General features: G+C 38.3%; 1 protein-coding gene across 2 annotated transcripts in view; it reads left to right on the top strand.

The window, feature by feature from the left end:
* The window catches only part of LOC114227992 (coiled-coil domain-containing protein 7-like), a 245,064-nt gene that overhangs the window by 104,452 nt on the left and 126,328 nt on the right, over window positions 1–14,284 (top strand). For both annotated transcript variants that reach the window (XM_054716617.1, XM_054716618.1), the window contains exons 15-16: window positions 7,515–7,598; window positions 8,503–8,586. In XM_054716617.1, coding sequence (XP_054572592.1) covers window positions 7,515–7,598; window positions 8,503–8,586 — 168 coding nt within the window. The remainder of the gene's footprint in view (window positions 1–7,514; window positions 7,599–8,502; window positions 8,587–14,284) is intronic.

The raw sequence follows: 14,284 nt of genomic DNA on the forward strand, positions 1-14,284 counted from the left end.
AATGAAAAATGACATCGCTGCTGTAAAGAACTCAATAGAAACCAAAAAGCGTAGACTAGAAGAAGCAGAGGACCGCATCAGTGAGCTAAAAGACAAGGCATGAAAAAATACCCAAGTAGAGAAGCTTCTAGAAAAAAAAAAATTAAAAAGCATGAGAAGAGCATAAGGGAACTTTGGGACAACATGAAACAAAAAAACATCTGCATAATAAGGGTTCCAGAAGGATAGGAAACTGAGCAAGGAATAGAAAATCTGTTTAAAGAAATAATGACAAAAACTTCCCTGATACAGGAAAGAAAAAAACCACACAAATCCAAGAAGCTCACAGAGTCCCAAAAAAATGAACCCCAAAAGGCTGACACCAAGGCAAATTATAATTAAGTTGGCAAACACCAACGACAAAGTAAGAATCTTAAAGGCTGCCAGAGAGAGACAGAAAGTTACCTACAAATGATCCCCCATCAGACTAGTGACTGATTTCTCAACAGAAACACATCAGGCCAGAAGAGAATGGAATGAAATATGCAAAAGAAGGTTCTGAATCCAAGAATACTATACCCAGCAAGGCTATCAATCAAAATTGATGGTGAAATCAGGAGCTTCACAGACAAAAAAGGACTAAGTGAGTATATTACCACCAAACCAGCAATGCAAGAAAGGCTAAAGGGTCTGCTGTAAAAAAGAAAAAAAGAAAAAAAGAAATAGGAAGGGAAGAAGGAATACAGGGGTAAAGAATAAAAATGGCGACAAATAAGTACCTATCAATAATAACATTAAATGTAAATAGATTAAATGCACCAATCAAAAATCATAGGGTAACCGATTGGATAAGAAAGCATGACCTATTTATCTGCTGTCTACAAGAAACCCACCTCAGAAAAAAAGACACACACAGACTGAGGGTGAAGGGATAGAAAAGGGTTTTTCAGGCAAATGAAAATGAAAAAACAAAAAATCAAAAAACTGGGGTAGCAATAATTATATCTGACAAATTAGATATCAAAGTGAAGGACATAAAAAGAGATAAGGAAGGCCACTTCATAATACTAAAGGGAGCAGTCCAACAAGAAGAAATAACTCTGCTAAACATATACGCACCCAATACAGGAGCACCCAAATACATTAAAAAAAAAACCTCCTGGAGGATATCAGGGAGAGATTGAAAGCAATACAATCATAGTAGGGGACTTTAATACCCCACTATCACCATTGGACAAATCCTCTAAACAAAATATCAGCAAAGAAACATTAATCCTAAATGACTAACTAGACCAGATAGAATTAATTGATATCTTCAGAATATTTCACCCAAAAGCCACAGAATATACATTCTTCTCAAGTGCACATGGGTCATTTTCAAAGATAGATCATATATTGGGTCACAGGCAAAGTCTCTTCAAATTCAAGCATCTTCTCAGATCACAGTGGCATAAAACTGGAAACCAACTACAACAAAAACAATCCAAAAAATCAAACACATGGACACTAAACAGCATGCTATTAAACAATGGCTGGATTACCAAAGAGATCAAAAAAGAAATAAAAAAACATCATGGCAACAAATGACAATGAAAACACAGCAACCCAAAATCTATGGGACACAGCTAAAGCAGTCTTGAGAGGAAAGTTCATAGCTCTATAAGCCTACTGCAAAAAACAAGAAACAATGGTAATAAATAATTACCTAACCCTACAACTCAAAGAGTTAGAAAGAGAGAAAAAAGAAAAGCCCAGTATAAGCAGAAGGAAGGAAATAATAAAGATAAGATCAGAGATAAACGACATAGAGACCAAAAAAAAACAATATAAAAGATCAACAAAACCAAGGATAAACAAGATTGATGAACCTCTAGCCAGGCACACCAAGAAGCAAAGAGATAGGACCCAAATAAAGAAAATCAGAAATGAAAGAGGAAATAACAACAGACCCCACTGAAATACAAAGGATTGTTAAAAAATACTATGAACAACTATATTACAACAAACTGAAAAACCTTGAGGAAATGAACATATTCCTAGAAAAATACAACCTTACAAAACTCAATCAGAAAGAATCTAAACATCTCAATAGGCCAACAACTATGGAAGAAATTGAAGCAGTCATCAAAAAGCTTCTACCATCCTAAGAAACTGGGAACACCAATAAAAAAGGATATATGCACCCCTATGTTCATAGCAGCACAATTTACAATAGCTAAGATCTGGAAACAGCCTAGGTGCCCATCAGCTGATGACTGGATCAGAAAACTATGGTACATCTACACAATGGAATACTATGCTGCCATAAAAAAGAAGGAATTCTTACCATTTGCAGCAACCTGGATGGAATTGGAGAACATTATGCTGAGTGAAATAGGCCAGTCAATGAAAGAAAAATACCACATGATCTCACTCATTTATGGATAATAAAGAACATTATAAACTGTTGAACAAAAAGATAGATACGGAGGCAGTAAAGCATCAAACAGTCTGTCAAATTACAGCAGGAAGGTTAGGGAGAGGTGGGGGAGATAAGAGATCAACCGAAGGACTTGTATGCATATAAGCATAACCAATTGACGCAAAACTCTGGGGGGTGAGGGCATATATGGGAGTGGGGTTGGGGGGGGCAATGGTAAGATATATACACATATAATACCTTAAAAAAAAAGCTTCCAGCAAACAAAAGCTCGGGGCCATATGGCTTCACAGGGGAGTTTTACCAAACATTCAAGGAAGAACTAAAACCTATCCTCCTCAGACTATTCAAAATAATTCAAGAGGAAAGAACACTTCCAAGCTCCTTCTATGAAGCCAGAATCACCCTAATACCAAAACCAGATAAAGACAACACAATGAAAGAGAATTACGGGCCAATATCCCCCATGAACATAGATGCCAAAATCCTCAACAAAATTCTAGCAAATCAGATCTAGCAGTACATCAGAAAGATCATACACCATGGCCAAGTAGGATTTATCCCAGGAATACAAGAATGGTATAATATCTGCAAATCAATAAATGAGATGCATCACATAAAAAAATTGAGAGATAAAAACCACATAGTCACATCAATTGATACGGAAAAATCATTTGACAAAATACAACACCCATTTTTGATAAAAACTCTCAGCAAGGTGGGAATAAAAGGATCATACCACAACATAATAAAAGCCATTTATGACAAACCCATAGCCAACATCATACTCAATGGGCAAAAACTAAAACCATTTCCCCTGAGAACAGGAATAAACCACTCCTGTTTGACATAGTACTGGAAGTATTAGCCATTGCAATTAGACAAGAAGAAGAAATAAAAGGCATCCAAATTGGAAAAGTAGAAGTAAAACTGCCCCTATTCGCAGATGACATGATATTGTACATAAAAAACCCTAAAGACTCCATCAAAACACTATTAGACTTAATAAATGAATTAAGCAATGTAGCAGGATACAAAATTAATGCCAGGAAATCTATGGTATTTCTATACACCAATAGTGAACTTACAGAAAGAGAGACTAAAAAAGCAATCTCATTTACCATCACACCAAAAAAATTAAGATACCTAGGAATAAACTTAACTTAGGAGGTAAAAGACCTATACATGGAAAACTACAGGACACTGAAAAAAGAGATAGAGGAAGACATGAACAAATGGAAGAACATACCATGTTCATGGATTGGTAGAATCAACATCATCAAAATGTCCATACTACCTAGAGCAATCTATAGTTTCAATGCACTCCCCATTAAAATACCAACGGCATATTTCACAGACCTAGAAAGAACTCTCCAAAAAATTCATCTGGAATTTAAAAAAGACCCCAAATAGCTGCAGCAATCCTGAGAAAGAAGAACAAAGTATGGGGGATCTCAATACCATATTTCAAGCTGTATTACAAAGCCACTGTTCTCAAAACAGCCTGGTACTGGCACAAGAATAGACATATAGATCAATGGAATAAAATAAAAGCGACCCAAACCACTATGCTCAATTAATATTTGACAAAGGAGGCATGAACATACAATGGAGTCAAGACAGTCTTCAATAAATGGTGTTGGGAAAATTGGACAGATACATGCAAAAAAAATGAAACCAGATCAACAACTTACACCATACACAAAAATAAACTCAAAATGGATAAAGGACTTAAACATAAGATGGGATACCATAAAAATAGTAGAGGAGTCCACAAGCAGAAAAATCTCAGACATATGCTGAAAAAATTTCTTCATCAATACTGCTCCTAGGGCAATGGAAACTAAAGAGAAAATAAACAAATGGAACTACATCAAAATAAAAAGCTTTAGTACAGCAAAAGAAACCATCAACAAAACAAAAAGCCAACTGTATGGGAGATAACATATTCACAAATGTTATCACTGATAAAGGTTTAATCTCCAACATCTACAGGGAATGTATACAACTTAATAAATGGAAGATAAATGATCCAATAAATAAAATAGGCAACAGACCTAAATATAATCTTTTCAAACGAAGATTGAAGGAAGGCCAAGAGACATATGAAAACATGCTTGAAGTCACTAATTATTTGAGAGATGCAAATCAAAATGACAATGCGGTACCATCTCACACCTGTCAGAATGGCAATCATCAACAAATCAACAAATGACAAGTGCTGGCGAGGATGCAGAGAAAAAGAAACCCTCATTCACTGCTGGTGGGACTGCAGACTGGTGCAGCCACTGTGGAGAACAGAATGGAGTTTCCTTAAAAAAACTAAAAATGGAACTCCCATTTGATCCAGTGATCCCTCTTCTAGGAATACTAGAGGCCCGGTGCACAAAATTCGTTGTCCCTCAGCCCACCCTGCACCCTCTCCAATCTGGGACCCCTAGAGGGATGTCTGACTGCCCGTTTTTTGCATGTATCTGAAATCAGGCCTAAATGGGCAGTCGGACATCCCTCTCATCATCCAGGACTGCTGGCTCCCAACTGCTCACATGCCTGCCTTCCTGATTGCCACTAACTGCTTCTGCCTGCCAGCCTGATCACCCCCTACCAACTCCCCTGCCAGCCTTATTGCCCCTAACTGCCATCCCCTGCAGGCCTGTTCACCCCTAACTGCCGCCCCTGCAGGCCTGGTCACGCCCAACTGGTCTCCACTTCAGGCCTGGGTCCCCCCCCATCTGCCCTTCCCTTCATGCCCAGTCACCCCCAACTTCCCTCCTGTGCCGGCCTGGTCCCTCCCAACTGCCCTCCCCTGCTGGCCATCTTGTGGTGGCCATCTTGTGTCCACATGGGGGCAGGATCTTTGACCACATGGGTGCAGCCATCTTGTGTGTGGGAGTGATGGTCAATCTGCATATTACTCTTTTATTAGATAGGATAGAGGCCTAGTGCATGGGTGGGGGCTGGCTGGTTTGCCCGGAAGGGTGTCCTGGATCAGGGTGGGGGTTCCCTTGGAGCATGGGGTGGCCTGAGCCAGGAGCCTGTGGTGGTTTGCAGGCTGGCCATGCTCCCTGGTGATCCAAGCCGAGGCCCTGGTATCTGGGGTTTATTTATCTTCTACAATTGAAACTTTGTAGCCTGGAGCAGAGCCAAGCCTTCTGCTTGCTCTGTGGCAGCAGCCATTTCTCTTGGGACTTATGTATCTTCTATAATTGAAACTTTGTAGCCTTAAGTGGAGGCCTGGGCCAGCCAGGGTGTGTGGAAAGCTTGGCTTCCTCCATTGCCGGGGGCAACCCTAGCCTCCTGCTCTTTCCAGCTCCATGGCTGCCACCATTTCTGTTTGGATTTGTTTACCTCTATAATTGAAACTTTGTAGCCTTGAGTGGAGGCCTAGGCCAGCAAGGGCAGGTGGGAAGCTTGGCTTCCTCCATTGCCTGGGAAACCCAAGCCTCCCTCCTGCTCTCTGTGGCTGTAGCCATCTTGGTTGGGTTTATTTGCATATTTGCTCCTGATTGGCTGGTGTGCGTGGCTTGTGGGCATGGCTTATGGTTGTAGCGGAGTGATGGTTAATTTGCATATTACTCTTTTATTAGGTAGGATATCCCAAGAAACTAGAAACATCAATTAGAAAGCATATATGCACCCCTATGTTCATAGCTGCACAATTCACCTTAGCTAAGATTTGGGTACAGCCCAAATGCCCATCAGCAGATGACTGGATTAGAAAACTATGGTACATCTACACAATGGAATACTACACTGCTATAAAAAAGAAGGAATTCTTACCATTTGCAGCAGCATGGATTGACCTGAGAACATTATGTTAAGTGAAATAAGCCAGGCATTGAAAAATACCACATGATTTCACTCATTTATGGAAAATAAAGAACATTATAACCTGATGAACCAAAAGATAGATACAGAGGCAGTAAAGCACTGAATAGACTCAAATTACAGCGGGAAGGCAGGGGAGTGTTGGGGAGGGGGGAAAGAGATCAACCAAAGGACTTGTATGCATGCATATAGGCACAACAAATGGGCACAAGACACTGGGGGGTTGGGATGAGGGCATGCGACAGGAGGTAGGGAAGCCTGGGGGAAGGTCAATGGGGAAAAAAAAGGAGATATATGTACTACTACATGTAATACTTTAAACAATAAAAAAATTAAAATAGCCAATAAATACTAACAAAAATAACCTGATTAATTATAAAAAAATTTTGTTAAGAACATTTTAAAATTAACAAGGTGTTAATTTTCAGAAATTTTATACTTTAAATCTGAAGTCCATTCAATCAAGGTCCACCAAATTGAGGGTTTTCTTCAGTTTCCATATCCAGCAAAAGGTGAAAGTCACCTAAGGACTGAAATGGAAATGAACACAACACCAATGCTCACATTATTGCAAATTACCCATTTTCCTTCCCCAGCTGGGTAATCATGCTTATAAGACTTGAGAGGGCATAAGCTTTACCTCTGACCATAATTACCTGTTATTCTTTTCCAATGCTAGCTAATGCCTAACTGCATTACACTTACATAACAAAAAGAGGATGAGGACATGGATATATTCATGGACAAGTCTGAGAATTTTTGCCTCACAGTTCGGTTCTGTAACTACGAAGACCATTGTTTGCAACCTGACCTGGGAAAAACTGTTTGAACCTGCCCAACTATGTTTAGTCTTGAAATATAAATGTAGATTTTTTACACATGAAAGTTATGTTATTAAGATCAGCTCTCTAGGATGATTTCAGTTGAAAAAGCATTTGTATGTTATGAGAAAAGACCCAGTTAAAACATTATGAGACATTGGTTTGTGATTTAATTTTGTCATTAGCTGGATATGTCAAATTGTTCAAATCACTGAACTTGTATAAGCCTCAGTATAATGGCTCTATACAATCATTAGGCTAGTGGCTCTAATGATTCTAAGGTGTTTACTTCAGAAACACAGATATTTCAGTATAATCCTTTTCCTGTGAAAAATATGCTAATTAAAGGAGTACTAGTCACAAACACGCTTACACATGCAAACCAACACAGACACATATACACATACATCAACATACATATGCTAATATTTACCCTACAAAACTGATTTGAAACTGCCTATTTCTAGAGACTGACTCAGACTACTTACTGGGTGCTTTCAGAAGTGGTATGCTTAAAGGGGAAGTCAAGACACCATCAACGCATTTTGCTGGTAAGAACAAAAACATTTCAAGTTTATTTATGCCTTATTTATCTTCTCAGAAGTTTATTTACTTTAGACCATCAATGACCACAGTTTCTATAAGCTCTTATGACATGATAAAACATCTTCATAATTTCTTCCTATAACTAGTAGAACTCTAGCAGTTATCATCAATGGAAAATTAACTATATAACATATGTTTTAGAACTTATCTTTTAAAAGTGATCCACAAAATCCCAATGCTATTCTGAGCTTGGAATATGCTTGTAGGAAGTTTTTAAAATGCTATTCGGTTTACGTTCTTTTTCAGACACAATTGGGTAGCTGCTTTGCATTTGCAAAAGCAGAAAGCTACCTTACACATGGGATTAGAAAAGGAATTTAGGAAATAGATATTACATTGGTTAATTCCCTCTAGGTAATTAATCTATCAGGAAAAATAAATAAATAAATAAACAAACAGTGAAGTTCAATTTCACAAGGTCTATCCCTTAAAAAAAGAGAGTGCATTTAATGTAAGCCTGGAAATAATTTTATTATCATAATTTCTCTGGTATGATTTTGATTTGCATAAGAGAAAATTTGTGTGGAATAAACACTGCTTAAGGAATTATGTGGCATAGCTCCTAAAGTGTGTATAAATATTGTTATTTCCTGGATATTTGGTTCTGGAAAAGTCACTATTCATCTCTGAACATCAACATAATATGGCTTATATCCTTGCTCCATCTGTTCCAATTTAAGCTTTTGTGAATCTGTAATCCAGATATTTCAATGTAATGCTGTTCTGTGTAATACAACATGGTATTTGCACCCAACATACACAAACCCTCATGGAAACATATATTCCTATGTAAATGACTTGTATATAAATTATAATATGATGTGTTTTAAAGTATGTTTGTTTCTGTAGGGACTAATGCAGTACGTTCAACGGATACATTTGCACATGGTATAGTAAAGGAACAACTCAAGGTACACTCAATGGAACTCACTGGTAAGAAGAAGGATTTAAAAAATAAAATATTACAGGTTTATTTATATTTTTTTAAGTTGAATTAATTGTCATCTGAGCCTTCAGTGAGTTGTAATCTCTTTGCTAATGGAGGGTCTTACCCCAATGTTGATGGCTGCTGATATCAGACTGGTGGTTGTTGAAGGTTGAGATAGCTATGGCAATTTCTTAAAATCAGACAACAATAGAGTTTGCCACATCAACTGACTCTTCTGCTCATGGATGAGTTCTCTGTAGCATTCAAGGTTTTGATAGCATTATGACCCCAGTACAACTTCTTTTAAAATTTGGGTAGTACTTTCAAAACCTGCCACCTTTCTTTCAGCTAAGTTTAGGTAATGTTCTAAATCCTTTGTTGTTAATCCAACAATCTTCCCAGCATCATTTCTAAGAGTAGATGCCATCTCAAGAAACCACTTTCTTTGATCAGCCAAAAGAAAATGTTCAAAGGAATATTTATTTGAACTGAAGAAAGAAAGAACCAGCACAATTAAGGTAATGGGAATACCAGGAGGAGAGTAGAGAAAGAAATGAGCAGTAAAAATATTTGAAGAAAGAAAGCTGAAAATTTTAACAGTATTCAATGAAAGTTTTTAATTTACAAACACATCTAAGCAGAATGAAACCTAAGTAGAATGAGCACCAAAAATCTACAACCAGACCCAGTATAGTAAGAATATTGAAAGATGAAGAGAAAACAACTGATTATGAAAAAAAGAACCCAAGTCAGGTGAGCTGGTAACAAGTGAGCATCAGAGACTATAGAGGCCATAAGGCATGGAGTGGAATAGTTCAAGTGTGTCTATGAGGAAGCTTGTATCAAGCAAACTATCTTCCAAAAATGAAGCTTTGGAGATTCAAGATGGATATAGTGTAAGCAGAAGCAACACATACCTGGCGATAAACCTGATTTACAGCTAAAATTTAGAGCAATCTACCTGAAAACAAAACACAAAGAAACACTGAAGGACACCGTAACTGGAGTATTATATCCAAGGATCAAAAATAAAGAAACTACACAGAAACCGGTAAGAAGAGCATAGACCCAGAGCAGGTTGGTCCCTACACTCAGGTGCATTGACTAAGAAGCTGGAGGGATATTGTGGCTGAAAAAGTCCACCCTGAGGAAGGTGGTTTCTCAACCCCACCCTGGAGTCCATAAACTAGTGCCATAAGGCCAGGAAGAAGACCCTGCATAGTATTTGGGAGAAAAAATAAGTGGGGATTTTGTCCACTGGAAAGAAAAGGAAATCTCCTAGAATCTCCGGGTTTTCTCTTTAAGGGCCAGTGCACAGGGGATTGCTATTGGGCACTCATCTGGGGCTCTGGTAAAGAGAAGGAGACTCAGACCATACAGAATCCATAAAGAGAAAATCTTTGTAGCATAGCTGCAGAGATCTGGAAGGTGGTTACTGAGGTCACTGTCCTGCGTCATCATCCCACACCATCCTTAGGCACCATCTCCTGGGTTCAAGTACCAATACACATCATAATTAAAATGACCAAGTTTAAATAAAAAGAAATAATGAATCTTAAAGGCAGCAAGAGAGAAATAGTTAGTTACCTACAAAGGACTTCCCATAAGGCTATCAGCTGATTTCTCAATAGAACCACTTCAGACCAGAAGATACTGGGATGAATTATTCAAAGTAATGAAAAGCAGGTACCTCCAACAAAGACTGCTCTATCTAGCAAGGCTATAATTTAAAACTAAAAATGGAACTCCCATTTGACTCAGTGATCCCACTTCTAGGAATATATCCCAAGAAACTAGAAACACCAATCAGAAAGGATATATGCACCCCTATGTTCATAGCAGCACAATTTACAATAGTTAAGATTTAGAAACAACCTAAGTGCCCATCAGCAGATGAGTGGATTAAAAACCTGTGGTATATCTACACAATAGAATACTATGCTGCTGTAAAAAGAAAGGAACTCCTACCATTTGCAACAGCATGGATAGACCTGGAGAGAATTATACTAAGCAAAATATGTCAGTTAGAGAAATATAAATATCACGCGATCTCACTCATTTGTGGAATATAATGAACAACAAAAACAGATCCAGAGACAGAGAAGCATCAATCAGACCATGAAACCTCAGAGGGAAGGCAGAGGAGAATGAGTGGAAGGGGGAGAGATCAACCAAAGGACTTGTATGCATGCATATAAGAATAACCAATGGACAAAAACACTAAGGGGGTGAGGGCACGAGGAGGGAATGTGGGGGGGCCAATAGGGAAATAAGGACACATAAGTAATACCTTAATCAATAAAGAAAATAAATAAATAAATAAAATGAAAGTGAAATAAAGAGCTTCCTAACAAAAAAAGGTGAAAGGAGTTCAGTACCATGAAACCAACTTTGCAAGAAATGTTATAGGGACTACTTTAAGAAGAAGAAGAAATATATAGAGAGAGGAATATAGGCCAAAAAAAAGAAAGAAAGGCAATAATTAAGTACCTATCAATAGTAATATTAAATATTCATGGATTAAATGCTCCAATAAAAAGATACAAGGTAGCTGAATGGATAATAAAACATGGTCCATATATATTCTGTCTACAAGACAGAACAAAAGATTCACACAGAATGAAAGTGAAAGGAGGGAAAAAATATTCCATGCAAAATGGAAACAAACAAAAAAGCTGGGGTAGCCATACTCATATTTGACAAAATAGAATTCAAAACAAAGGTTATAAAAAAGACAAAGAATGTCACTACATAATACTAAAGGGATCAATTCAACAAGAGTATATAACCCTGGTAATATATATACACCCAATATAAGAGCACCTAAATATATTTTAAAACTCTTGGAGAACTTTTAAGGGAAAGATTGACAGTCATAATTGGAGACATTAACACCCCACTGTCATTATGGAGAGAACTTCCAGATGAAAATCAACAAGGAAACTGTAACCTTAAACTACACACTAGATGAGATAGATTTATTTGATATTTACTTAATCCCAAAGCATCAGAATACACATTCTTCTAAAAGTGTACATGAGATTCTCATAGATAGACCACATGTTTGAAAACAAATAAGTCTTAACAAATTCAAGATTGAAATCATGTCAAACATCTTCTTGGATCACAATGGCATGAAGCAGCATGAAGCTAGAAGTAATCAATCACAATAAAAACAACTCAAAAACATTCAAATACATGGAGGCTAAATAGCATGTTATTGAACAATGAATAGGTTACCAATGAGATCAAGGAAAAATAAAAAATTACTTGGTAATAAAGGAAAATGAACACACAACAACCCCAAATATATGAGACACAGTGAAAGCAGTACTGGGAGGAAAGTTCATAGCATTACAGGCCTATATCAAGAAATAAGAAAAATCTCAAGTAAACAATCTACCTCAACACACACACACACACACACACACACACACACACACACACACAACACAACACAACACATAGAAAAAGAACAACAGGAAAAGCCCAAAGTAAGTAGGAGGAAGGAAATAATAGAGATAACGGCAGAAACAAATGACATAGAACTTAAAAAACAATACAAGAGATCAATGAAACAAGAACTGGTTCTTAAAAAAGATAAATAAGATTGATGAACTTTTAACTAGACAAATCAAGAAACAGAAATGACCCAAATAAATAATATCAGAAATGAAAGAAAAGTAACAAATGGCATCACAGAAATACAAAAGATTGTAAGAAAATATTATGAACAAATTGGACAACCAGGATGAAGTATACAAATTCCTAGAAATACACAGTATTCTAAAACAAAATAAGGAAAAAATTATAAAACCCGAATAAACCAATAACAACTAATGAAACTGAAGAAGTAATAAAAGAGAGAAAAATAAAAAACTCCAAACAAACAAAAATCCTGTACCAAATTGCTCCACAGGGGAAATTTATCAAACATTCAAAGAAGAACTAACACATATCCTCCTCAAACAATTCCAAAAAATTCAAGAGGAAGGAAGACTTCCAAGCTCTCTTTATGAGTCCAGCATTACCCTAACTTCAAAGGCTGATAAAGACATCACAAAGAAAGGAAATGAACAAAGGTGCTAAAACCCTCAAAAAAATATTAGCAAATCTCATCCAGCAATATATTAAAAAGATCATACACCAGAATCAACTGGGATTAATTCTTAGGATCTAAGGTTGGTATAATATTCACAAATCAATAAATATGATACCTCACATAAAAAGTAACAAAAATCAAATGATCATATCAATAGATACAGAAATCATTTATGAGAAAAACAGTCAGCAAAGTGGGAATAGAGGGATCATACCTCAACATAGTAAATGCCATATATGAAAAACCTACAGCCAACATTATATTCAATGGTCAAAAACTAAAAGTGTTTCTCTTAACATCAAGAAATAACTAAGATGTTCACTTTCACCATTCATATTTAACATAGTACTGGAGGGCCTAGGCACAGAGATCAGATAGAAGAAGAAATCAAAGGCATCCAAATTGGAAAGGAGGTAGTAAAACTGTAATTATTTGCAGTTGAAGTGATACTGTACATCAAAAACCCTAAAGATTCTACGAAAAAAAAAACCAAAAAACTGCTAGATCTAATAAATTAATTTGGAAAAGTAACAGAATACAAAATCAATATCCAGAAATCAATGGCATTTTTATACAACAATAAAGAGTTCTCAGCAAGAGATTCTAAGAAAACAATTCCATTTAATATTGCAGAAATAGTAATCCTATATAATAAAAAACTAATATGCAAATAGACCAAACAGTGGGACAACCAAACAACCGAACAAGCAGTCACTATGACATGTGCTGACCACCAGGGAGTGTGTGTGGAACATGGCAGGCATTGGCCACAGCAGGATGGTGGAGCAGGTGAGCGGGGTTGCCAGACCAAGGAGGGGTGCCAGTTGCTGTCATGGGGGTGAGCCTCTAATGGTTACTGAAAATTCTTTGCTCTCACACTCCACGGTCCTGACAGGTGCTCACACCTGCTGCTGGCACTGGCCCCACTCACACCCACTGCCGGCGCCAGAGCCACCGCTTGCACCCACTGCCAGTGCTGGCCCTGCTCACACCTGCTGCCAGTGCCCGGCGCTGGTCCCGATCACTCGGTGCCATCAGCAGCTGTGAGAGGCAGCTGTCAGCCTTGATTGCCCCTGAGGGTTTCACCACCTCCCCTTGCTCCTGGGGGTGATCAGGGCAGCAGCCACCACTTGCACCTGCTGACGGCACCAGCCCCGCTTGTACCTGTTGATGGTGCCAGCCCCAATCACTCCATGCCATCAGTGGGTGTGAGTGGGGCCGGCACTGTCAGCACGTGGGAGCAGCAGCGGCGGGACCAGGGCTGCTGGCAGACAGGGGACTGGGGGCTGTGGTAGGAGGGGCCATACAGGGGTGCAGAGGATGGGCCAAGACACGCCCCTGTGCCTTCTGCAGCTTCATGGCCCACAGTTCCCTTCAAGGAGCATGAATTCATGCACTGGGCCCCTAGTTAATAATCCTATCTAATAAAGAGGGAATATGCTAATTGACTCTCACACCATCGCAAAGATGGCGGCGCCCACAGCCAATAAGGAGGGGATATGCTTATTGACTGCCCTGCCCTCAAAGATGGTGGCACCCATATCCACAAGATAGTGGTGCCCAGTCCTCTCAGCCCCCAAGCCACCCAGGGCCTGCCCAAG

This window comes from Eptesicus fuscus, chromosome 5 (assembly GCF_027574615.1).
Source record: "Eptesicus fuscus isolate TK198812 chromosome 5, DD_ASM_mEF_20220401, whole genome shotgun sequence".
NCBI classification, from domain to species: domain Eukaryota; kingdom Metazoa; phylum Chordata; class Mammalia; order Chiroptera; family Vespertilionidae; genus Eptesicus; species Eptesicus fuscus.